Below are 23,359 nucleotides of genomic sequence, written 5' to 3'. Positions count from 1 at the left end.
CTTCTTTTCCACTGGAGCATTTCATTAGAAATGGAGCTGTGCCTGATGATGATTAGCTTCTTGCTGCACAGCCACCGGGTTCTTCCCCTGGGGCTGGCAGCAATGCTTAGAGAAGCGTTGCGGGACTGTGCATGGCTCCTGAGCAGCTAATCGGAGGAGTGGAGGAGGCATGTCCTCTGCCTCCAGAAAGAACAGTTGCAAAGAAGGAATTCATTTGCTCTGCTCTCTGATGAATTATAGCTCCTCTCCATCTGGCTCCTCCATGAAAGAAGTGACAGGCCCTATCTTCCCTCACTTCTGGTTTAGCTGTGAATATCTTTAGTTATCTCTCAGCATACAGCCTTTCCCCCCACCTCTCTGTTCCTCCCCCCCGCCTGCTCTCTTACTCTCTTCTGCTGCCTCCTGACACTCAGGATTTAATTTGCTTCCGTTCAGATCCTCCTCACACTCTCCTTGCCCTCTACCTGAATACCTTCGCCTTCCCTGCTATCCTTTGCTCTCTTTCACATCCTCATTTTCACTTTTTTTTTTTTTTTTCAAGAAATCTGATGTTTTTATGTAACTCTAGCAAAACCAGGTTAGTTGGAAGCATTACTAGGAAGACAGTGCAAGAGTGCTGATGGCAAAAGAGCCTCCTCAGAACGCTGGCAGAGTCCCTGTTACTTGCCCCATTTTAAATCTTACTGAAGAAAGGGTGTTTAATATGCAATAGTATCAATACTTGAGCAGGGAGAGGGAATCAAAAAGATTCAGAAATGTTTCCTCTTTAGAGACTGTATTCTTGTCCTTTCTGTTATTCAAGAGAGTTCCTTTCTTAGGCTTTGTAAGTTGTTGGACCCCTCTCTTCTCTCTCTACTCTTCTTTGACGTTCGCTTGTTCCCCTTCACTCTGTGCCCATAATGAGCTCCTTGCTGCTCTGCCTTCCTATTCTACTCGAGTTATTTTTATTTAACAAAACATTCATGGGTTTGTTAAAGAAAAATGACTTCCTCCTCCAATTTCTCAGCTACTAAATAATTTACCTGTGCAACAGATTTAATATTATTTTGGAACGTATTTGGGAAACACCAAGTACCACACGCTGGTACAGACAAGGCAAACTTCTGCACCAAAGCCAGGATGGGAAAAATAACTGTTTCTTCTGTCAGTGTCGTGTCCGTCCCCCCCCCCCCCCCCCCCCCCCTTATTACTGAAGCTAAAATGAAGGGAAAAAAAGGTGTTGCTCTCAGAAATGGCACAAAATTTTAGAAATTACCTTTCCTTTCAGGAATCAATTAGGTAAAACACCACCAAGAATGGTTTCATCACAGTAAAGCTGAGGTTTTACATTAAAAGGCAATGTTAAAATGTACATTCAGAAATTTGATAAATCAGGCATAAACCTAGGTAAATAAATGATAAGTTGTTATTATCTTGGCGTTCAGCCTATATAGAAATCCATGCTTGCCTGCCTTTGATACAGTCAGTTCACATCACAGCAAAACATTAACACATTAACATAAAAATAGACTATGAAAGAGATTTGTTTTCAGGGAGGTATTATTAAAGTAGTTCTGACTTTTGCAATGCTGACATTGAGGCAGGCTGTATCCCACTGTTCAGGCTTTATAATCCATTCCCAAATGACTTTTTATAAAGTTATAATAATAATAATAATATTAACAATAAAATCTCCACTGCTTTTTTAAAGACAAAATCACTGATATAAGGTTTTGTTCAGTGCTCACAAATTTGTTCAGAAAATTATGACCTGATTTAACAAGTTCTCTATATAGATGTAACAAAAAAAAGTCTTTATTTTTTTTTCCAGCTTTCCTCCTGCTGTATTCTACCTCTCCTGATTCAGGTGGGCTGGAGAACACAGTAATTGGAAAAGAAATCTGGTAAAAAAAAAAAGAGAACAGGAAAAGGCCCACCCCCACTTCTATTTAAGTCAGCGGAAAATTTTCCATTACCTTCTGCAATACCTTCATCCAGATACTGAAAAAACAGTTCAAGATTTTAAATAGAATTGTCCCAGTTTTCCTCAGGCTGAATGTCAACCACTGCATTCCAACACAATTCTGTTCTACCTGCTCCCCGATTCACACTCTGGTGCATGTTCGCATCTTTGCATACTTGCTGACTTTGGTTGCAAACATCAAAAATCTGATTTAAAAAAAAAAAAAAACAAAAAACAACCAAAACCACCACAACAACACCACCATTCAGCGTTCCTTGCTGAAAAATGGTATAAACATAAACATTGCAGGATTATCCCCAAACAGTGGATGAGTGGATGGAGATGTTAGTTTGACCACAGATATGCATTTATATATACTTTTTATATATATATACACACATATACATAATCTCTATATACACTTTATAAATATTATAACAAAATATTGTAAAAATATTATTTTTGCTCAAATACTTGATTAATGTGGACAAATCTTATGCTGCATTTATGTGATATACCCAGTTGATAAGATGGCCCTATTACAAGCCCTAAAGTCTACAATACTTGCAATTGTTAAAAAAAAAAAAAAAAAGAAAAAAAAAGGAAAAAATAAAAAAGGAAAAAAAAAAGAAAAAGAAAAAGAGTCTGTATTTCTGAGTCACCTCTTGCCATGCCAAGAAGTTAGGTTGGAGGTGGGCCCTCGTATCTCAGCATCAGGTTGAAGGACCGAGCAAAGTTGTTGGCCAGCGTGCAGCTGTGGGTGTCCTCTACCAGGGGCAGGAGGAAGGCCAGGAGCAGAAGGAATAGGAGGAGCAGTTGCAGTGGCAGTGCTGCCCAGCACACTCGATGCAGGAAGGAGCACACTCCAGAGCGCTTCTGAAAGACATAAACCAAACAGTAACTCAGACTGCACTGCAGTATGCCTCAGTTCCTCTTACACCTTCCCAGGCACATCTTAAACTTTTATGTGATGCAAAAGAATGGGAGAAAACACAAAACATTTATTGTTGAACAGCCACAGAAGAGATGCACACAAAAAAGTTACATCACTTTTCCTTATGCTGGTGCAAATCAGGAGTAGCTCAGTTAACCTCATCAATTTAATCTGGATTAACACAAACAGGAGAGAACATATCTGGGGCTACAGAATTCAGGAAATATTAATTAAGAAGCAAGATCTCCACTGGCAGAATTCCTGGATATCTCCTGTCAATAAGAAGAACTGTGTGTGCTTTGAAGAAAAAAAAAAAAAAAAAAAGAAAAAAAAAGCCCAAATATCAGCAATCTGTAAGACAGTCCTGAAAAATATGACTCAATAGCCCATTAATTTCATCAAACTTGGATTTATACTCAGAACACAGAAATAACACTTAATGCTGCTACAGCATTAGATAACAACCTACATCACAAGTATGAGCACAGAACATCTGCTGCAGTGGGATCTGTGTTTTTCACAAAAGGAAGTTAATTTGAAGGAGCTTAGGTTGTGTTCAAGCCTCAAAGGATATCAGTACTATAGCAAAATCAGGGCTCCTGGCCTCTGCTGGATGCCTTTGTCCCACTAAAGCACCATCAGGAACAGCCCATGGGAAACATCAGCAGAGAAGTTGAGAAGGATAATGGTAAAGGAAAGCAATTACTCCTTGCTATTTCTAAGGGTCTCTTCTACTGCTTTCTAAATTTCCCAGTCTCTTGCAGCTCTATATAAATGTTTACAGAACTGATTATGAAGGCAAATATATTGTTGTGGTTACACATCACAAGACACTTGTGTTGTGAAATCCTCTTTCAGGTGCAGTCGGTTTGCTTCCATTACATCAAATGGCTGATGAGATTTAGTTATTGTATTGGGCAGAGGTAGAGGCAGCAAAGCAGGAGCTGCTTGCTCTATCATTTCAGACCTGCACAGTGTCTCAGCTGGAACTTGCTCACTGACCCCAGTGAAAACTCAGGTCCCTGGGCACTGGAACCGTCAATGCTAAGTGTCAGGGTGCAAGTGGCACTCTGACTGTAAGCACGCTTGGGAACTTTCCTGGGTACAGCTGGCATTTACCCACCCAATGAAGGCTTCACCATCCTGGCTGGATCACAGGAGTCATCTGTTCCTACTGTGATCTCTTCTCAAATACTAGCCAAAGTACGAGGCATAACTACCTGTACTAGTGGCGCTTTCTCTTCTCAAGTACTGGAGCCCAGACCTGAAATCCTTCATCTCCTCTGCAATTTTTTATTTTTTATTTTTTTTTAATTAACAGGTGTAGTTCTGTTGATGGAAGACCAGATGGGAGTTGCATCTGCTCTGGGACAATTCAGACCACACTCCTTCTTCTACCATGAAGATGTAATAAGGCTTAATGGCGATGTTAACGGGTAGGACCCTGTGACCTGTGACTACTCCACAGTTCATTACGGCTATGAGTCTCAGAAAGGTCCTCAAAAACTCAAACTGGGGATTAGAAGCCCAGCTCTAAATGACACTCCACTGTGTCAAGGACAGCCAGTCTTTCTAACAACACCTAAAACCTACTTCACAGCTATCCATCCACTTGGGTTTGTCTTTGGCACCCTGCGATGGCCCCACTTCCAAGGCCTCTCATGTTGTTCCTACCCCAGCTCTTTTCCTGATCCAATGTCTGATTCAGAGCAGGTCACTGACTCCGCCCTGAGCTCTAAAGCAAAGGCTGTTAATGCAACTTTAAAAAATAAGATGAGATTGAAATGTCATTTGTCAAGTGTGCTGTTCTAGGATCTATGGGAAGGAGCTGTAAAATTGTACTGCCTTTCAAAGTTTATCCTGCAGAAAGAATTAATATGAAATGGCCTTATTAGCAAGCTATCATTTGCTCCCCTTGGAGCTTTCTGCAGGGTAAGATACTCAGGCTAACCACAGCAGATCCTAGCGTTAGAAAAATCAGTGGAGGAACTTGTGCCTGGGGGCAGAACTTCAGAGAAGGAGAAATATTTGGTCTTCATCTGCTGTTCCTCTCCCAACTCTTTGCTGGGGTTGTAGGCATTTGTGTTTGATGAACTTTTGTCTTTGCTGCCCAGCTTCTCTGTTTTGTTTGATCACAAAGCAAGGTCAGAATCTGTATTTTTGATTCCATTTGTTGCCATGGAAATGCCTCTCCTATCACACACATGGCATTACGATGGCTCTGCAGGGCTGAAGATGAGGCACACAAGAGCTGTGAGAGTTTGGTGGTTACAGCAAATTTGCAATGATAAGCCCTTAATATATGAAGGCCCCAACCTGCACACACTGAAATCCATGGGAGATTTACCATTAACGACAGTGTCTGCAGCAGGATTATGCACAGAGACAACTAAATAAAGTCGGGATTGAGAACTACTTATTCATGGAGTTCAAATGATACCCTTACAAATGGATTCGTTACTTACACATCCGGGTTCTGCTATTCTTGTGCACATGAATCCTACAGTAATTCTGTTGCTTTGGGCTGGCTGGAACAATTTCTTTTTTATTATTATTTTTTTTTATGATAGCTCTGCTAGAGTTGTAATAATTTAAGGATAGAAAATTTTGAGAGACACAGTAACTTTGAAGAGGGGAGATGATACAGTTGGAAAAAGCTCAGAAGCTTCCAGGCACTGATTCCCTCTCCTGGGTGTGAACAAAGCAGCACTTCAGTTTGGCTAAGGCTTTTTAGGTCTGTACTGCAAGAGAGATGCTTTCAGGCTGCAGTGACCTGAGAGTACAGCACCAACAGGGAATTGAGGAGGCCAAGGTGAAAACCTCTGCTATGCTGGACTTGGAGTGATCAGGACTGTACAAGTCTACCTGGAGTCAGGACCACAGTCCCAACCCTTTAGCACATCACTGTGTGTTAGAAAAGGACAGTCTGCACAGTTCCATCTTTGCAAAAGTCAGTTTGAACATTTCATTTCCATGTGAGATCAAAGGTGGGAACCACAAACCTTGCTACACAGTGGAATTCCCCTTCTCCCCTCATTTCAGCTACTGGCATTAGTACAGCTGCTACCCAGCACCCACGGTGTCTGCAGTGTGTGTGTCAGATCTAGGCTTCACAAAATACTCTGAAACCAAATCCTCCTCTAAGGAAAACTGGCAGAACTCCACTGAAGTCAACAGAACTTTAATTTCCACCATCTTAGAATAACAGCTGGAATATCTGGGTACCGAGCCAAAGCGTTCAGACATTTTTGAAACACACATGGAAAAGGAACAGGCCGATATTTAAAATGAAAATATACTTTTAAAGTTCACCATCAAAGATAAGTGCCTGTTCCCTGCCCCTTATCCCTCAACGTATCAGGAGAAGCACGGATTGTCAAGAGGCAGACAGCTGTGTTTTGTGTGATGCTAAATGCATGCTTGTTACCAAATGAACTGCACTGGCTGCGAACATTCACATTTGTACTTGATTCATGCTGGGGTGTTTGAATGACAAGCATCGGTTTAGATCTAGGGAGTCCTCAGCACTTAAATCTGTTTGCAGTTAATAACTCCTTACCCAGCGCACCATGAAAAATCACTTGGATGAGAAACAGCAGAAAAGCACTTTAGAACTTGCTACAGAATATTCCTCTATAAATTGCTGAAGTGCTTTGCTAAAATTCAGTGCACTCCCTGGTTTGCTGTTGACCACATTCCAGGACGTGCAGAAACACCCAGTTAATCTGGCTGTATGAGGAAGCAGAGGAATACAGCATCTGATATCATTCTCATTAGTGGGTTTTGGCTGCTGCTTGTATGTCACCAGCGTGTCCGATAAAAGTCGTAACTACACCACTGAATCAGGGATTCAGTAGAGAAGAAAGATCAACTCTGGATTTCTTCCTCTGACCGTAGAGCATTTCACTGAGATACCATCTGAGGAGATGCACTGCTATCTGAAAACTCCAGCTCTCCCCATGGATAAAGGAACCAACTCCTTCATATTCTCAGCCTCCAACCGCTTTCAGCTCTGGCACTTTCTTTAGCCTATGTAGCTTGTCTACCTTGTTAACAGTAAATCTTCCTTCCAGGTACCTTATCCAGCTTCTCTGTGAACCTATGCAAAACTTTAAAGTCCAATATCCTTCAGCAAGGAGTTCCACGGGTCAACTACTAGAGGCATGAAGAAGTCAGCCTTGAACCTAGCTCCTAGTTCTTTCTTGTGGAGAATCTGTCCCCACCTAAATTCTCTGCACCGTGCATGACTTGAAAGCCCCCTGAGCCCACTGCTCAGACAGGATGAATCCAGGCCTGTATCTCCCCAGTGGGCAGATCACAACATAATGGGCTTAACCTGTAGTAACAGGGACAGAGGAAGAACACCTTAATAGGAAGAACAGACCTTGGAAGGGATCGCCTACATGGGTGTGATTTCTGCCACCTCGTTATTCCTTTGAGTACAAGCAGAGCTGCCAAGAAGGCAGGAACAGCAGTTTACCATACTTCTAAATAGAAGCATGTCATCTTCATGTGCCATCGCTTTTCTTTTTTTGGCAAATTAGTTGCCTCTGGGAGCCCATGGCTTTCTGCCACTTGAGATACCACTAGAAACAAACGTAGCTGCTGCTTACAGAGGCAGGTTACTGCCAACCAGAATAGATCAGCTCCAGGGGGAGCAGAGGCTACTCTCTGAAACCAAAGCAAATTGGACTTTTACCTCTGTGTGAGACCATTTATAGGTGGGCTCCTCATCAGTTCTCAGTTCAGAGCCATGAATATCCCTCTCTGAGATAAGCAATATCGCAAATCACAGCTTGTCTCTTCAAGAGGGAAGGACTTTTTTTTCCCTCCTTGCTGAGGTTTGGGGGAGTTGGATACCACTGCCCCTACAGAGCTGAGCATCCAGCAAGCTGTAGGACAAAGCTATGGCTCACTCCCACACACCACAGCAGAAATCAAGTGTTGAATGCTGTCAGCCAGGCCTCTGCAAAAGGACAGTGAGCCACTGGGTTCAGAACCATACTTTCCTAAACATAAACACTGCCCAGGGTAGGCAACCAGCAGTGAGGAATGAGTGAGGATGGCTGGGACCCTTCAGAGTCCTGTGCTTATCATTCTCCATCTAACAAAGGGCTACCAGAACGTGTGTGCTGAAGGAGGTTAACTGAGGTCACACAAGCAATTTCAGCTCTGACATTTTCTATCTTCAGTTTGCTTGACTTTGTAACCTCAATGTTCTTCTCAATTTTGAAGAGGATAAGTGTATGCACGTAAATAAGTAAGCATACAGGCAAATTACAGGCTTTTGTTTTCTCCCTGAGGGGAAATCCTGAGTACCTCAACACGGATGGATGGTTAACTAGAATCTCTGATGAAGGCTTGATTTAAAAGAAACGACAAACACGGAAAAGCCAGCAGTTCAGATCTGAGATTTCAGCAATCACACATGGCAGATATTTCAGATTTTCTGCTGCAAAGTCACTTAGAACTAAGTCCGGTGCCATATGCCGCTGTGACACAAACAGATTTACAAAGGTTAGCTTCTGCATGCATAAACAACATGCATGCTTTTATGATAAGCATGCCACAGGACAAGGGCTACAGCCTGATCCATTAAAGCAGCATTCATTTCTATAATTCTCCAGGCCTGTATTTCTATAATTCTCCAGGCTTCTCCTTAGCAAGCATAAGAAGTTCCAGTTTGGTCCCAGCAGTGGAAGCTGATTTCTCTTTACCCAGAAAGTGTTTGATGCGGGGTAAAAGACAGAAAGCACTGTGGAAGACTAGTAAAGCAGTAAGTAGGATGGGTCACTAAAATTGTCTTAGTTCTATGTTATGAGAATATGGAAGGCCAAATTTCCAGCAGGGTAATTTCGAAGCACTTTTTCACACCCAACAGCAAGGCAGTGAGTTACGCTGAGTCCCTTAAGTATCACAAGGGAAGCATTTGAAAAACTTTCAGAACAGGGTAAGAGGTTTTTAAACCAGTGCTACACAAATCTGTGCTCTGGAAATCCAGTCAGTATCAAGGAAGGACAGTGGTTCTTTACTTTGATTTCAATCCCTGACAAAAAAAGTACTTCTAAACAACTTTATTAAAAAGATATTTAAATCAAGGCTTTTAGCTTGCAATTTAAAATCTTAGCTAAAGTAACTGTTCTAAAAATCAGCTAGCAAGATACTTGAGGTAGTCAATTTCAACTTTTTATAGCAAGCTTTTCCCATTTTGTAAAATAACATTGATTTGCAGTGTATTCACCTTTAAGATATATTTATTAGCAGTGAAATAAAATCTTTGCAGTTTATTTTTTTCCCTTAATCCCAAAGCGTTATGTTAAGCTACGAAGTTGTTTCTATTTGTATGCATCTATTTGTATTTATACAGAATATATATAGTCAGAGTTTTACTTTTGATGTATTAAGATGTTAGAAAATGGTGATCAGTAATTCACCTTTACTAGACGATGAATACTTTAATCATGATTTGTGCCAAGTAAATCATGAAGGGAAAATGGAATAATTAAAACCACAAATATACCACTAGCTTAAATACACTCATAAGCAACATGATTTATCCAAATATATTTTGTACTTAAAATCAATTTTGTACTACTCTTGGAAGAAGAGTCTTAGGCAGCTAGTAAACTGGATTACATTTTTGTTATGCCTGAAATTTTAATATTAGACATCAGTATCCTGCATTTATACAGGTAGATAAGGAAAACAACTCCCAGTTTCCAACTTCCACTCAGCCTTGCAATATGAAATTAATTAAATTTGGCATAGAAAGAATAAAAACTGAAATAAAGACAGCATTTTTCTGAAGCTGTAGAAGAGTTACTAAGGTCAGACATTGGTCTATCCCATCAACAATGCATGTTTCCAGCCGCTTTACCAGTGACTTCCCTCAGTTCAAGATTAAATTTACCTTAAATTTCAGTCATCGCACATAGTTTGAATATTATTTGCATTCTATTTAAATCACTTTAAAATGTGTTTGCTTTAAAAAGCCACTAAACTTATACAATGAGATATTATTATATTTTTTTCTTACTGTGCTTTTCACAGTAGTTTAAAAATATTTTTTGTGTCTAGTCGAAATTGGTTTTATTCTGCTGTTGTCAATAAATCTCTCCCTTGATACCTTTGAATTAGTAAGTAAAATTATATCCACTGAGAAACATCATTCTAAGATATCTGCTCAGTGAAAATCTGCAAATACTTCACAAAGTGGTAGAATAATTGAAGGGCACATCTTTTTAACAAAGAAGGGGCCACCAACCACATATTCAGCCACGTTAATGTCAACAGAAGGTGAGAACTAGGCGTCCTGGGAAGCAAAATGTCTTCTCCACCTTGCACCACCACCTCTTTAGAGGGAGAGCATCAGCAAGGCACAGAAGTAGAAGAACCAGGCAAGAGACAAACAAGGAGTCCCTGTTTTCTAGCATTTGTGAAAGTCTGCAATGTGGATTGTTGAAAAACCCAGAACCTACAGAAATAAGTGCAGTCAGGCAGGCAGTCTCAGTTGCAGTAACCTGAAGGGAAGGTAGTGGACCTGCTGGAGAAGGAAGGTGACGATGCTGTCTGGCCAGCATACTGAGCAGCAGGTCAGAATTAGGAAGAGGAATGGTCAGGATTTTTCAGCTTTTTTTTAATTATTATTATTATTTTTATTTTTTTCCTTCTCCCTAAGAAGTTTCCTTTCTGAGCAAACACCACTGCTGAGTGATGTTACTCCAACTGGAATTGTTGTTAATCTGAATGGTGAGATGCTCTTCTCCCTGTGTTTGGGCCATATTATAATTCCTACAGCAGGCAGGCACAGCTGTATAGACACAGTGATGGAAAAAATATGGGCCATTTCTTCAGAGAACAAGAAAGCAAAGTGTCACAGCAAAGCGTAAGATCCTGACTGACAAACTGGGCTCTAGCTCTTGGCTCCCCCCACAGCCCTGAATTTGAAGCATTTTGGCTTCATCTTGGCTGACACCTAACCTTTTTTGTTCAGCACGAAAACATTTCCTTAGTCAAAAGAGATAAGAAAAGCTGAGGAAAAGATACATTTTACCAAGTCTTTTCCATTTTACTATTAATGTACCTGCAGAGAAGATTTCAAGTGATTAAAACCCAGCAGGACTACAGGAAAATAAACAGTCCACATACTTTCAATAGAAAGGCACCATTAACACAAGCATGTACATATGATGCTGAGCATTTTTGTAATATGAGTTTCTGCCTTGAAGAATTCCTGTCGTACCTGCACTTGGACGGAGCAGAACGCATTACTGTTTTCTTCCTGACAAGCTGTGGCAAGCTCTTGCTTTGCACAGTTTCCTGAATGGCTGCATTAATTTGATTGACTCCAGATCAATGATGTTTCTAAATAAGATTAAATTACAGGCTCCTTCTGTCCATGTGTTATAGGAGATTATTCTTAGCAGAATCTCAAAGGAAGCAATTAGCTGACCACTGATGTAATGAATTCTAATTATTTTGTTTGTACAAACAATAAAGCCAGAATCATTTTGTGTAGCAAGGAAGTGTAATTACTCTGAGCACTTGAGAAAATAAATCAAGCAGTGCTACCTAGACCTGTAAATAATAGGCTTTTGACTTCCTATTTTTGTTAAGAATGTCCATGGAATATTTTCAGTTAACTCAGAGCCAACCTTTGAATGTAACATTTATCATAGTTATTATTGAGCATTTGCTTGATTACGTCCTTGAATGTGCTAGGTGCCCTGCAGAAATATCCATCTACATTGCCCTGTCACTGGCACCTGCTAAAAATTCACTACAGCCAGTGCAATTTCCTGCAACTGTTTTTTGTTAATCAACAAGAAGCTGCTCACATCCCACTCATTAGGCCACACTGTTCCTTAAGGGCACCGGTGGCTAGGGGCACGTCCTCAGCGAAGGATGAATGATCAGAAAAAAGCCCATTAATAAACATAGACTAGGCTCTATTCTGGCCAACATTTTGCCATGCAGGCTAGAAAAGGAATAAAACCAGAGGGCAATGGAATGATACTGGCTGCCTCTGGGTCTTCCCATTTTCCAGGTTGATCTGTTTCTGCCGCAAAATGTTCATAACTCAAACTTGGAAGACAAGCAGAGTCACTGGGGACCTCATGTTGTAGAAGCAAAGATCAGTCCAAAATACCAGAAAATTTGGCACCTCCCATTGCATGCCAACTCACAGGATATTTCAAGTACAGTGAAGCAGCCCCCAACCAGGTGTCCTTTCTGCAGATACTAACTCCTGAGATCAGCCACTCTGAGTGGTTTCCTTCATCACAGATTTGAAAGGATAATCAAAACATACAAAAATATTTTGTCTTATCTTTCTTTCATTTGTCACACTTTAAGTGTTACATCTGATTTTAAAATAAACTGCAAAGCTCCCAGTTCTGCAGTTGGTTTGCTTTTCCTCTTCTCTCAGCCTGAACAGTGATGCATCCACAAGGGATCAACGTTATCTTCTGGTTCTCCTAAATGGTATTCAACCACGTTATGTCAAAGCAGGCTCACATCCTGATGAAAGCCTTAGCCTGAGTGAAAGAGACACCTCTGCTTACGGCACTTGGATTCTGATTGTAGACACAGTTTAAATCCAGAATGAATGCTCTGAAGTCTGCAGAATCCCACTGAAGTGATTAAGGTGTAAGTTACAACAACATTTATACTGGCTGGGGGAAAACTGCACATAACGTTGGTGCAATGGGAGCCATTTCCTTTGCGCTTATGCCTTATTTCAGTTCTACAATCCTTCTCACCCCGAGCTGTTTCTCTTTGTGTTCAGTAGCTATTAAAAACTCAGAGAATGCTTTTTTGTGCTCTTGCTGTAGGCCTAATTGAAAAATGTTTGCTGTCTGCCATTATGTTATTTCAGTATCCTTGAAAATTAACAGAAGACTTCAGTCTCTTTTAGAGAGGTTGAGGAACAAATACCACCTACCCCAAGGCAGGTGGGAAAGATGAATTACAAAATGACATCTAATTGCTCAGTGAAGATGGGCTGATGCCCAAAAGAATTTTTTGTTTGTTTGCTCATTTGCTTTGGTTTGTTATTGTTTTTGTTTGTTTGTTTGCTTTTTACTTTTTTTTTTTTCTCCTCACTCCACTCCTCCCCAGACAACTCTAGCCACCTGAATCATATGAAAGCAGAGAATTTCTTGGTCAGTCTTCTGGACTGTCCCTTTAGGCCTCCTCTAGGGGAAGGCAACACTACTAAATGTTCCCTCTAAACCAAGTATTAAAATGTCACATTGTTTTTCCAACCTGCAAAGTTCTGTCAACTTTTACTGCATCACCAACAGTACTAAACAATTAATGCTGAGCCAGGCAGGCAAGACTGGAAAGTCTTTGGGGGTTTTCAGGAAGGCTGAACTATAGCCAAAACTACTCAGGTGATGTGTGAAAACTACCAGGAATAAGTCACTGTTTCACTGGGGAAAAACATGGGAGTTGCTTCTCCACATTTGAGTACCAAAGGAATATCTCTGAATGAAGAAATCTTGACTTCTCACCATACTAGAGCTGCACTGTATTGCACTTTAAATATTGGTCTTTTCAAAAGAAGTGTTGCAACAGGGGAAATCAAGGGCTTGGTTTAGTTTAAGATGATTATGTGATTATGTTCATGCAACACGTTTATTCATCCAGTTTACCTTGTGTTGGGCAAATAGAGCCTTATTCTATTCCTTCTGAAAACACAGTGAAAGTGAGATAACAGTGCAAAGTAGAAGCTAACTCTCTGTAAACTGAGCAAGGTCTGACATAGAGGAAGGACTTTTCAGCACTGTCCAGCTCAACAGAAACACTCCCTGACTTATGAAAAGTGGATCAGAAAAGCTTCTTAGGTTAAGTAAGAAGCTGGCAGTATTTTGTTTTCTTTAAGCTTGTCCTTATCATCTGCTGTACTGCTTCTGTTTCTTATGTCATCACTTCCAAAAGAAACTCTTCACAGGAGGAATTTTGCTGCTTAGAGTAAGGATTTGGTCTAATAACATTAGGCAAATCCCCTTACTTTCTGTTTTTTTTTTTTTTTTTTTTTTTTTTTTTGCATTAGTAAGAAAGTCAGCTCAATGATCCAAAATAATTTTTCTGAAGTGTCTAAAGAAATCAGAAGTCCCATTTTCAAGGTTATTTAGTCACTTGGTCCCTAAATCCTTTGGAGAGAGATATTAAGTGTTCCTTAGTATCTTTTGAAAAATGAATTAAGTTCATATAGCATAGCATATAGGAAATGGACTCTATGGATAAAGGAAAAAATAAAAAAAGAAAAAGAAAAGAGAAAACTTCCTTTTTTTAAGAGACATTCTTGAAATTATTTGATTATTAAGAATCTTGAAGAAAAATAATTTAAAATTATTATCTGTGAAACGTCTGATAAAATATATTTTTTTTAGTTTAATGATAAGAAACTCTCTTACCTTTCTGGATCTGTCTGGTTCTTCTGAAGATCTCATACTCTGTTAAAAAAAAAAAAAAGGGGGAAAAAAAAGCGTGAACTTAAGATCCCAGTGGAGCCTATAAATGAGTATTCACCTTACACGGGATGTTTCTTTAAATTCGTGGTCATCTGGATAGAGTGAACCAGCAGGTGATTTTTTTTTAATGACCTTTTTAACACATATTAGGCAGAAAGCTAAAATGCTTTCAGGTTCTCGACTATTTGAATCAGATGAAATGCTCTCCTACCAATAAGTTTGATTTTACTGACATCTATTGACTATACTTATGCTTACATGAGGTTTTGGTCAAAAAAAGCATTAGTCATTATAATCGGTGGCAATGAACTCTAAGAAATATGCTTTTGATTAACAGAGGTCATGAATACCTTCTGTGAACTTTAAAGGATTTTTGTTTTAAATAATTTCTGGATTTGAAACCAGGGTTTCCTAGAGCAGAAAATTTGCTGGGGTTTCAATTTTTTCAGGTGTTCAAGTTCTGTATAGAAAGTGCCAAATGCACAACTGGAAACTCAAGTCCTCTGATGAAGGTATTTTGAACAGACAATGTTAAGTTAGAAAAAACACTTAATAATTATGTATGTTTATGGGAATACCTTTAGTATGACTCAGAATATCTTACATATTGGGATGAATTTTGCCATCCTTAGTATGTCTTAAATGTAACAACTATAAAGTCTTTAAACATTTGGTTCACACATTAAAATATACTGCAGTTGTCCTTTAAAAATACCTGTCCTTATCCCATTCTACATCCTTAGCTCATGAAGACAGTTTCAAAAGGGACGTAATAGGACAAGGTCCTCCTGTGTATTGTTACTTTCTGAGTTAGCTCAGTCAGTGGCTATTCTGATCACTGTCTTCTAGTAGGAGAGATGCAAATAATGAACAGTGAATATATTCTTACCACAGGAACTGTTCAAAAAATAATTCAAGAGAACACGTTGCATAGAGAAAGGGCAAAAAAGCTAGAAATCCATTTGCCCAGAACAAGGTATATAACCAAAATACTCACATGCAAAAACCTCACCATCCCCAATTGTGTGCATTTTTGACAATGGCCAATTACTGTTCTGTTTGGAACCTTCCACTTTAAGAAATATTCTGAGCATTGCTTATAAAGTGAAGAAAACTAGTGTGCAACTTGTATTTTAATACAAGAAGGTTCATGCTTATGTTTATAAATATATAGCTATATTTGTTCTGTCTTTTATGGCACTTACTAAGGAAGGTTTTAATTAAGCACACATAAGTGTACGGCTGAATGGGGACTAGCAATTTGCAGCAAGCTGAATGAGCAAAGGCAGAGATCAGCAAATTGAGTGCTGTCACCTACCGGCAAACTCATGTACTCTTTCAGTTGAGATTTGTAAAGCATCCATCGGTAACGCAGGTCCTCCAGACCTTCAGAGTCGCCAATGGCAGGATGAAGATGAAGAAGGTCCTCAAAGCGACGCTGACCATCAGGCACACGAGCCTGCAATTCCTGCAGGCAAAGACAAAGTTACACCAGTAACTCGGAATTCAAGAAGATCTTACTTTTTAAATCTAACACTTTAAAAACCAGGTGGTACTAAATCAAACTACTGGGTATTCTGGAACAGCACATTTATTTCTATCCTTGTTTTTTTGTTTTGTTTTGTTTTGTTTTTGTTTGTTTTGTTTTGTTTGTTTGTTTGTTTTGGCTTGAATTAATGGTCCACTCATCTGCAGGACCCCTGCAGCTTTGGATATTTTTGTTTCATTTCTTACAGCATGTTTTTTTTAGTTCATTCAAACAAATCTAAAACAGTAATGTCAAATACCAAACACTGATTTTAAATCAGCTTCTTTTAATGAACATTGCTGTACCATGCTAGAAATGTTCAGACCAACATCTACAGGCCAGGCTGCTCCTTTCCCTTCTACCACTCTGGCTCTGGCAGATCTTTCGTATTAAGAGCAAAATACTTGTCCTAAAGTCCTGAGCTTACTAGTTCCTCTGTAGCACTGGAGTCTCCTAATGCAGGAAGCGTAAGTTTTTTTGTTTGTTTGTTTTTCATTTTTTTAAGATTCTTTAAGGAGATGCTTTTATTTCAATCTCTGTCTGGAAAACTAACCTCCAGTTTGTTATGGCGTGCCTTGATTTTCTCTGTGGAAGATGAAGTCGTAGAAAGAATTTTGGACAGTTTGGCATTTTCTCCTTGTAACCACTCTTCAAAGTCATGTAGGAGCTTAAGGTGGCTACTTGTATTTTGTCCTTCTCTTATCCTCTCCTAGGTTACAGAACAACAACAACAACAAAAAAATCCATTACTGTTAAGTCAGATGTTTCTTCTGAAGGCCTGATTGCAAGATCTCAACCTCCAAGCTTATAACCCATAGTATCAAATGAAGCCAATGAAATTGTTCTTGTAAAACTGATAATAAAGGCAGACTCAAAGTCCCCCTCTCACCTGCTTATGGTTGGGATCTAAAAGATGGAATGCAGGTCCAGAGATGTGTCTGCTGTCCACAAATGCTATTTTCTTCTTCTTCTTATCAGCCACTGGTCTATTTAACCGCCACCTTTTGAGAAGACTTGAAAACACAAAATCAAAGGTATCAGTGCAGTGAGACATCTGACAGTGAGATGCACACATTTTGACTGGGGTATGGGGGACGTCTCTAGTGAAATAACACTATTACAATTTATTAATATTACAGTTATTTCCAACATCTTTTTAACAAAATAAGATAGGATTGTCTCAAAGCAGCACCAGTCCTCTAGTTCTAAAATTTTCATTTGAGTGTTTTTGTTTTCCTTCACTGGGTGGAGTGAGTGTCCAAAAAATATACTTCCTTGACAATACATCTCCCAGTCTGGAAACAGCAAGAAGTAAAATTAGGCCTTCCTCAATTTAGGTCATTTTTATGCTTATCCTGTCACTACGTATGAATACACACACACACTCACAAGTAGCACAGTATTAAATTTTAATATGGACTAACAGGCCTGAACAGCAGTTTGACATTGCACAGTGAGGGCAAAATAAATAAGTCCACATTTGCCAGCTAAGGGAGGGTTTTAGCTCTGCTTGGACTCTTGCAGGTTTGCAAAAGTCACAAGCTATCACAGACATAGCCTCCTTTGAGGTATCTCTGGACCAGACAGCAAAGAGAATGGGCAGGTGAGGAACAACAGCAGAAATCACCCAATCTATGTCCTATTTCCTTTGACATGGACTGCTGGACAAGGGTGAGCCAGACCCTAAGGAGGCACTGCCTGCTCCAAGCATGAAAAAAGGCAGCTTCAGAGACTACTCTGGTCCTTGGATTTTCTAAAATGATTTTCTTCAAAGTTGTGATTTCCAACTTACAAACAATGAAATAAAATCTCATCCTGCTTTCCAGCACTGTGACATAGTTGTTCACTTTTACAGCACAGAGCATAAGGCACCAAGTATTTCTGGTCATACAGCAGTGAGGAGCAGACCCTTGAAGGGACTTGAGGAAAACATACATAAACACTTACCCAGTTGCCATTTCTTTCAGTGATCTCCAAGACTCCTTCAGCTGATCCAGCTCAGCCTGGACATAGGCGGTCTCCTCGGGGGAAGAATTCTCCATGACCAGCTGGCCATGAGCTTCTACAAGGTGCAGCTGGATCTCCTTATCTGGAAACTCTGCTAGCCATCTCTGAAACGCACAGCCCTTACAGTTACTTCTAGGTATCCTGGGTAAAGCAGAGGCTATGTCAGACTGAAGGCCATGTTCAGTCCAGGACTATGCTGGTTCTGTTGGCACTAGCTAGAACATACCTAGCGGGAAAAAAGATATTCTGAGGATTCTTGCAAAAAGCCAACATAAGTCAAAGAGCTGATGGCAAAACTTAAAGGGCCTAAGCTGTCAGTGCATCCCTTCTGTAGCCTTCCCTTGAGATATTTTAGTTTCCCATATGAAGATAAAGGCTGCCAGCTAAGGTAAGCTGGCAGAGTGAATCTAGCATGCAAAATACTGCTACATAGGGAAAAACAAAAAAACAAAAAAACACAACTGTGGAATTGCTTGGTTCAACACAGTATAAGGATAGCTAACATGGTAATGTTCAATGTATTGATGCATACATACAGACAAAAATAGGTATAACATTTCAAAACCACTAGTCCTTTGATAAAAATTTATCCATTTCTACAGTTCTTTGTCTATTTCTCACTGTTCTTGTCTTGTACCTAGTTCCATCTCCCACAGCACGGGGCAAAGCAGGGAGGCAGCAGCAGCAAAAGTTATCTCAGGAAGAACAAACATCACCACTCTCCTCAGCTTAGAGCCCCTTGCTATAAAACCCCTTCTCATAATGTCTGAATGTTACTTATTCACTTTGCAGCATCTTACACTAAGATGCCTTTCTCACCTCGAGGTCTGCCATCCTGCTCTCAGTGATCTGCTTTCCATCAGCACCTTGGTAGGAGCCGATCTTCTCTGTGGTTGCTGTGATCCACTGCTCGAGGTCAGAGAGTTTGTCATTAAATGCCCAGTGCTTCTGAACATGCTCTTCAGTCTGCTGGATCATCATCTGCAAATGATAAAAATATGTCAGCAATAGAACACAGACAAAAAGCACTTTTACTGCTAGATCTAATGCTGTGAGTGCTAACACAGAATCTCATGGGCAGAAAGGACACAAACAGCTGTTAACGAGACACATAAAGCTTTTAGTACCAGTTATGTAGAAGACACCTAAAAGCTCGTGCAGATCTGAATTCAACCACACGGGGGCATTAAGCACTAGCATAGCTCCTTTTTTTTTCAGCTGAAACAGAATAAAGGATATGATTTTTTTTATACCTCAATCAATATTAAATACATCTTTCACTATTTGAAACAGAAATGACTGTATAGACTTTTTTTTTCCTGAAAAGTCCAGTTCAATGATAAATGAAACATTCAGATTGAAACTAAAATTCAACAGTGCATATTAGGATAACACTTTATTACACGTAATTTTACGGTGCTCTGCATAACTAAGGTCATTTCATAAGCTCTTCCTCTGAGACTGTTTTGAAAGGTCGTTTTATAACTACATTTACAAGCTACAGAAAGTCTCAGGTCAAAACTAGTACTTGTGAAAGTGCAACACTTATCAACTTTCAGGTCACAAAGCTACACAAGAAAAAACAGTTGGTTTAGTACTACAGCTCTGTCTAGGAATCCATAAACAAGTCCAAGCACCTCCATGATAATGTAACTATCAGATCTATTTGTCAGAAATCTCAGACCTGCTCCAGAAATAATTTATCTATATGAAAAAATACGTGTGGAAGGTAGTCTGTGCCGAAGGGAAATTACATTACAGATAACCAGAGAATCCTGGAAGAGTTATCAAAGTCATAAGAATGTAGTGCCTTCTTCACCTGAAATGAAAATATCTGTCTTTCGTAGCTTATAATCTCATATGCTCAAAGATTTTATGTATTTATTTCTTTATTTTAAATGGGGCAACTGGTAACTCCTCCTGCAACTAAAAACTCTTCTGTACGTTACCTCCAGTGATCTCTTCAGGGCCTGAGCATCAGATAAAAGTTGATTCATTTCATGCCTGTGTGTTGTGTTTGACTGAACCAGCTTCTCTACCTCTTCCATTTGAATTGCAAGCTCTGCCAAGTCATCTTGGATCATCTGCAGTGGAAAAGACAGACTGTGTAAAGGCTATGTGCTAGATGTGGTGTGGCCCTTTACCAAACATTCACTAAAGGAAATTTCAGTTGAGAGTGTGAGGGAACCAAAAACAAAAAAAAAGGCATTAAGAAAATTAATTGTTTGTTTGATGTCTAGAAGTAAATAGTTCTGAAAGAAACGATTGGATGTTCTTACATGTTGCCTCTTGATAACAAAGACAACAAGATGCTGAAAAGCTGCCAGAGGACACATAATACAATCAGGTAAGTACTGACAACTTTACAGTCACCAAAGGTGAAATAGCATAGTATATCTGAATCACCATAGGTCACCATGGCCAAAAGGAAGATTCATGCTCCCTCTCTTTTCCCTTTCAACTCTTCTCTCCCCTTTCCCAGCTATCTAGTCCCACTGAGCATGTTGGACCCTTTGCTGAACCAGTTCAAAACATTAAACAGATGGAAAATTATAATATTTTTTCCAATGGTTACTATTTTCCCTATCTTAGCCAGCCGAATTAGCACTTGGTGTAAATCGGGCAAGTGTCAAAGCTGTGAGAAGGTAAACAGCAGGAAGAAGTGATGTGAAGGGAGGTGAGACAATGAAAACTCCCTGCTTATGAAGGGAGTTAAGACTGGTTCAGTTTATCTTAGTTTCATTCTCAGTGGTTAGCAGCAGGATACATTCTCTTTGGTGAAAAAAATAGCTCAATTTAGGGGAAACAGTCCTGAATTTCTAACACTAATAAAACATGACCAGGAGCACAATTAACTGAGGATATCATGGTCAAGCATTGCTGTAAAGTACCTGGAGTCTCTGGAGTTGTGTCTTTTACCCAAGAGGTTTGTCTGTGGTTCATTCTCCAGATCTAATTTGGCTTTGATGGCAGATAATTTCTTCTGCAACGGTGCAAAACCAGCGTCGAAGTCCTTATGTTGCGATATCAAATTCTAGGAGGAGAAAGAAGAAAAAAAATCAGCATTCAGTGTACATCCCTTGGCATTATCTTTGTTAACGTCCATTTCATACTCAGAACAAATACTATGCCACACTATGCAACAGGCCATAAATTTATTTGAATATTTGATTAGCCTAGGAAAATAGATTGGGCACAACTGGTTCATACTAAATTTATTTCTATAAAACTGGCTTAGTAAAAAATTGATCATCATCTTTGTCACAGGCAAAGTCTGCATATGGGCTTTGAAGCTCACCTGGAGTTTGCTTTTGGTTTGTAACAGACTTTTGTGTAGTATTTCTCTCTCCTTCGAAGCTTCAGCTACTTCTGCTAGGAAAGATTTAGCTTTTTCCTCACCAAGGATATTGTTTAGCAAATCTTTCTTCAGCTGTAATGTCATCAACTTTTCTTTGAACTGGGAGCTTTCAGCTAGAGCAACCTAAAGGAAAAACAATTTTTCCAGTGGAATCATAATAAACAAACAAACAAAAAATAATAACATAACTGTATTATTCTCACACAAGTCACACAACCAAAGCAGTATGACAAATTCAGGTAAAAACAGCATGCTGGGCCGACAAGGGGTAACAGAAGGTACCTGGACAGTGCCCAGTTAAAGGAAAAGTCTTCCTGATAATGTTAGAAGCATCAAGGCTGCATCCATTTTGTGAACAGAAATAGAGGAAAGCTGAACTATGGAAAGAGTTGTCTGTGCAGAGGAGAGGCCTAAACAACCAACAGAAAGGACAGCTTGAATGCTCATCCCAAGGGTAAACTCCATCCCTGTTCACAGACACATCTATTCTAGAGATTACAGGGATGACAAAGTAACAAACGCACCTTTCCGGGTGCATGCAGAAATCATGCATTTTAATCCCACAACTACATTACTACATGCTCATTACAGAGTCCACAGACTTCCTGTCCAGGGAGATTTGGGTTAAGGCTAAACAGTATTATCAACATTGTTAAAGACACCTAGCACTTCAGTCTATTCAGTTGACAACTCCAATTAACCAGGGAAGGGCAGAAAGTAAGACATTTTGCTACAGCTCGAGTTGAACTCTGTGCTGTGGGGTTTCATATCGTACAGGAAAGACCCTTCCAGCTGCTGCTGGTTGGCAGCTGTACACAGGCAGCTGCTGGCATAGCTTGGACAAACACATACCAAGTATCAGTTTCCGAATTTAGTAACAGGTTTACTACCTCAATCTGAGCCAGCAATGGCTCTGGAGACTCCAGGAGCATCTGGACGGAAGGCTTCCATTGTTCAAAATCTTGCAGGGGATTTTGGAAAAGTTTCCTCAGTTGAGTTTCCGTGTCGGTACTCATTTTAGATGTCTTCCCTCTAACACTGCAAGGATAAAGTGACAGCTGAGAGAAAAATTACAAAGAAATCCAAGTCCAAATATCCCATTCATCAACGCATGAATTAACACAACCTTTGGGTGTAAACCATAAGCAACACAAAAGCTTCAGCCTTTTTTACTGTCTGAGCCTGGTGTTACATTCTGACAGCTGTTCTGTCAATCAGAAAGGTCTGACAAAACTTCATTTAGATGCCCCAAGACACATTTTTCTTTTGTACAACTGTGTATCAGGAACTACTTCATGTTTTTAGCAGTCAGTCATTTCCCCTTGTATGCCATCTTTCTTGGCTGATATCAGCAGCACAATTTACCAAATTATATTACCAGAGCAGTCTCATTGACTTTTTGGAGGAACAAGCCAAGAGTATCTAGAATTTAACTGCAGTTGTCTGTAGTTTTACATATAAAAATTGTATTAAGAAAACTGTGATCACCCTAACTTACTTATAACAAAAGGAAAATACATAATCATTTTTTGTCTTCAGATATAGATTTTTAAAATTTTGCAGAACCACATTTGCAGAAGCTCTTGTATTTATATACATTTATATATATGATTCTGGAAAAATATAAATATATATATATATATATATATAAATATATATATATGTATACACATACCTACCTACCTCTGTGTGCATGTATGTGCATATATATATAAAACTAAATCAGCACACATTTATTTAGTATCCAGGCTTCTCTTACAAAGGCTTATCCAAGATACAGCTGAGTAACAAGGCCTAGCAGAGACACACCCCATGCAGCTGCCTCCTGTTTTTCTAAGCTTTCCTGACTTCCCAGTTTTCTGAGTCCTATTTGACATGGCAGAATGCAGCCCAAACTGCGTGTGCATATGGGAACCGTATCCCGAGAATTCACGGGATAAGTAGTCAAGAACAATGCCACAGGCTTCCAAGGTAATCATGATTAATTCTGCCTGTCTATAAAAACAGAGAGAATAATCTTACTCGTGTCACCGGGACGTTACAAAGCTAAACAAAGACAAGTTTTTAGAAGCTGAAAGCTCCGCAAAAGGAAAGCACTGACATTACATGTCCC

The 23,359-nt window shown here is 39.6% G+C and overlaps 1 protein-coding gene across 1 annotated transcript in view; it reads right to left on the bottom strand.

The window, feature by feature from the left end:
* Nucleotides 1-539: 539 nt before the first annotated feature.
* Nucleotides 540-23,359, bottom strand: part of SYNE3 (spectrin repeat containing nuclear envelope family member 3) — a 45,447-nt gene continuing 22,627 nt past the window's right edge. Inside the window, 12 exon segments of the mRNA XM_040560449.1 lie at nucleotides 540-2,818; nucleotides 14,297-14,335; nucleotides 15,672-15,821; nucleotides 16,435-16,590; nucleotides 16,771-16,894; nucleotides 17,829-17,992; nucleotides 18,708-18,869; nucleotides 19,838-19,972; nucleotides 20,780-20,805; nucleotides 20,808-20,922; nucleotides 21,187-21,369; nucleotides 22,137-22,284. Of these exon segments, the coding sequence (XP_040416383.1) occupies nucleotides 2,624-2,818; nucleotides 14,297-14,335; nucleotides 15,672-15,821; nucleotides 16,435-16,590; nucleotides 16,771-16,894; nucleotides 17,829-17,992; nucleotides 18,708-18,869; nucleotides 19,838-19,972; nucleotides 20,780-20,805; nucleotides 20,808-20,922; nucleotides 21,187-21,369; nucleotides 22,137-22,284 (1,597 nt within the window). The 3' untranslated portion in view covers nucleotides 540-2,623.

Source organism: Cygnus olor, chromosome 5 (assembly GCF_009769625.2).
Source record: "Cygnus olor isolate bCygOlo1 chromosome 5, bCygOlo1.pri.v2, whole genome shotgun sequence".
Lineage (NCBI taxonomy): Eukaryota > Metazoa > Chordata > Aves > Anseriformes > Anatidae > Cygnus > Cygnus olor.
The sequence above is the reverse complement of the archived record's forward strand: the minus strand, read 5'-3'. Positions and strand labels throughout refer to the sequence as shown.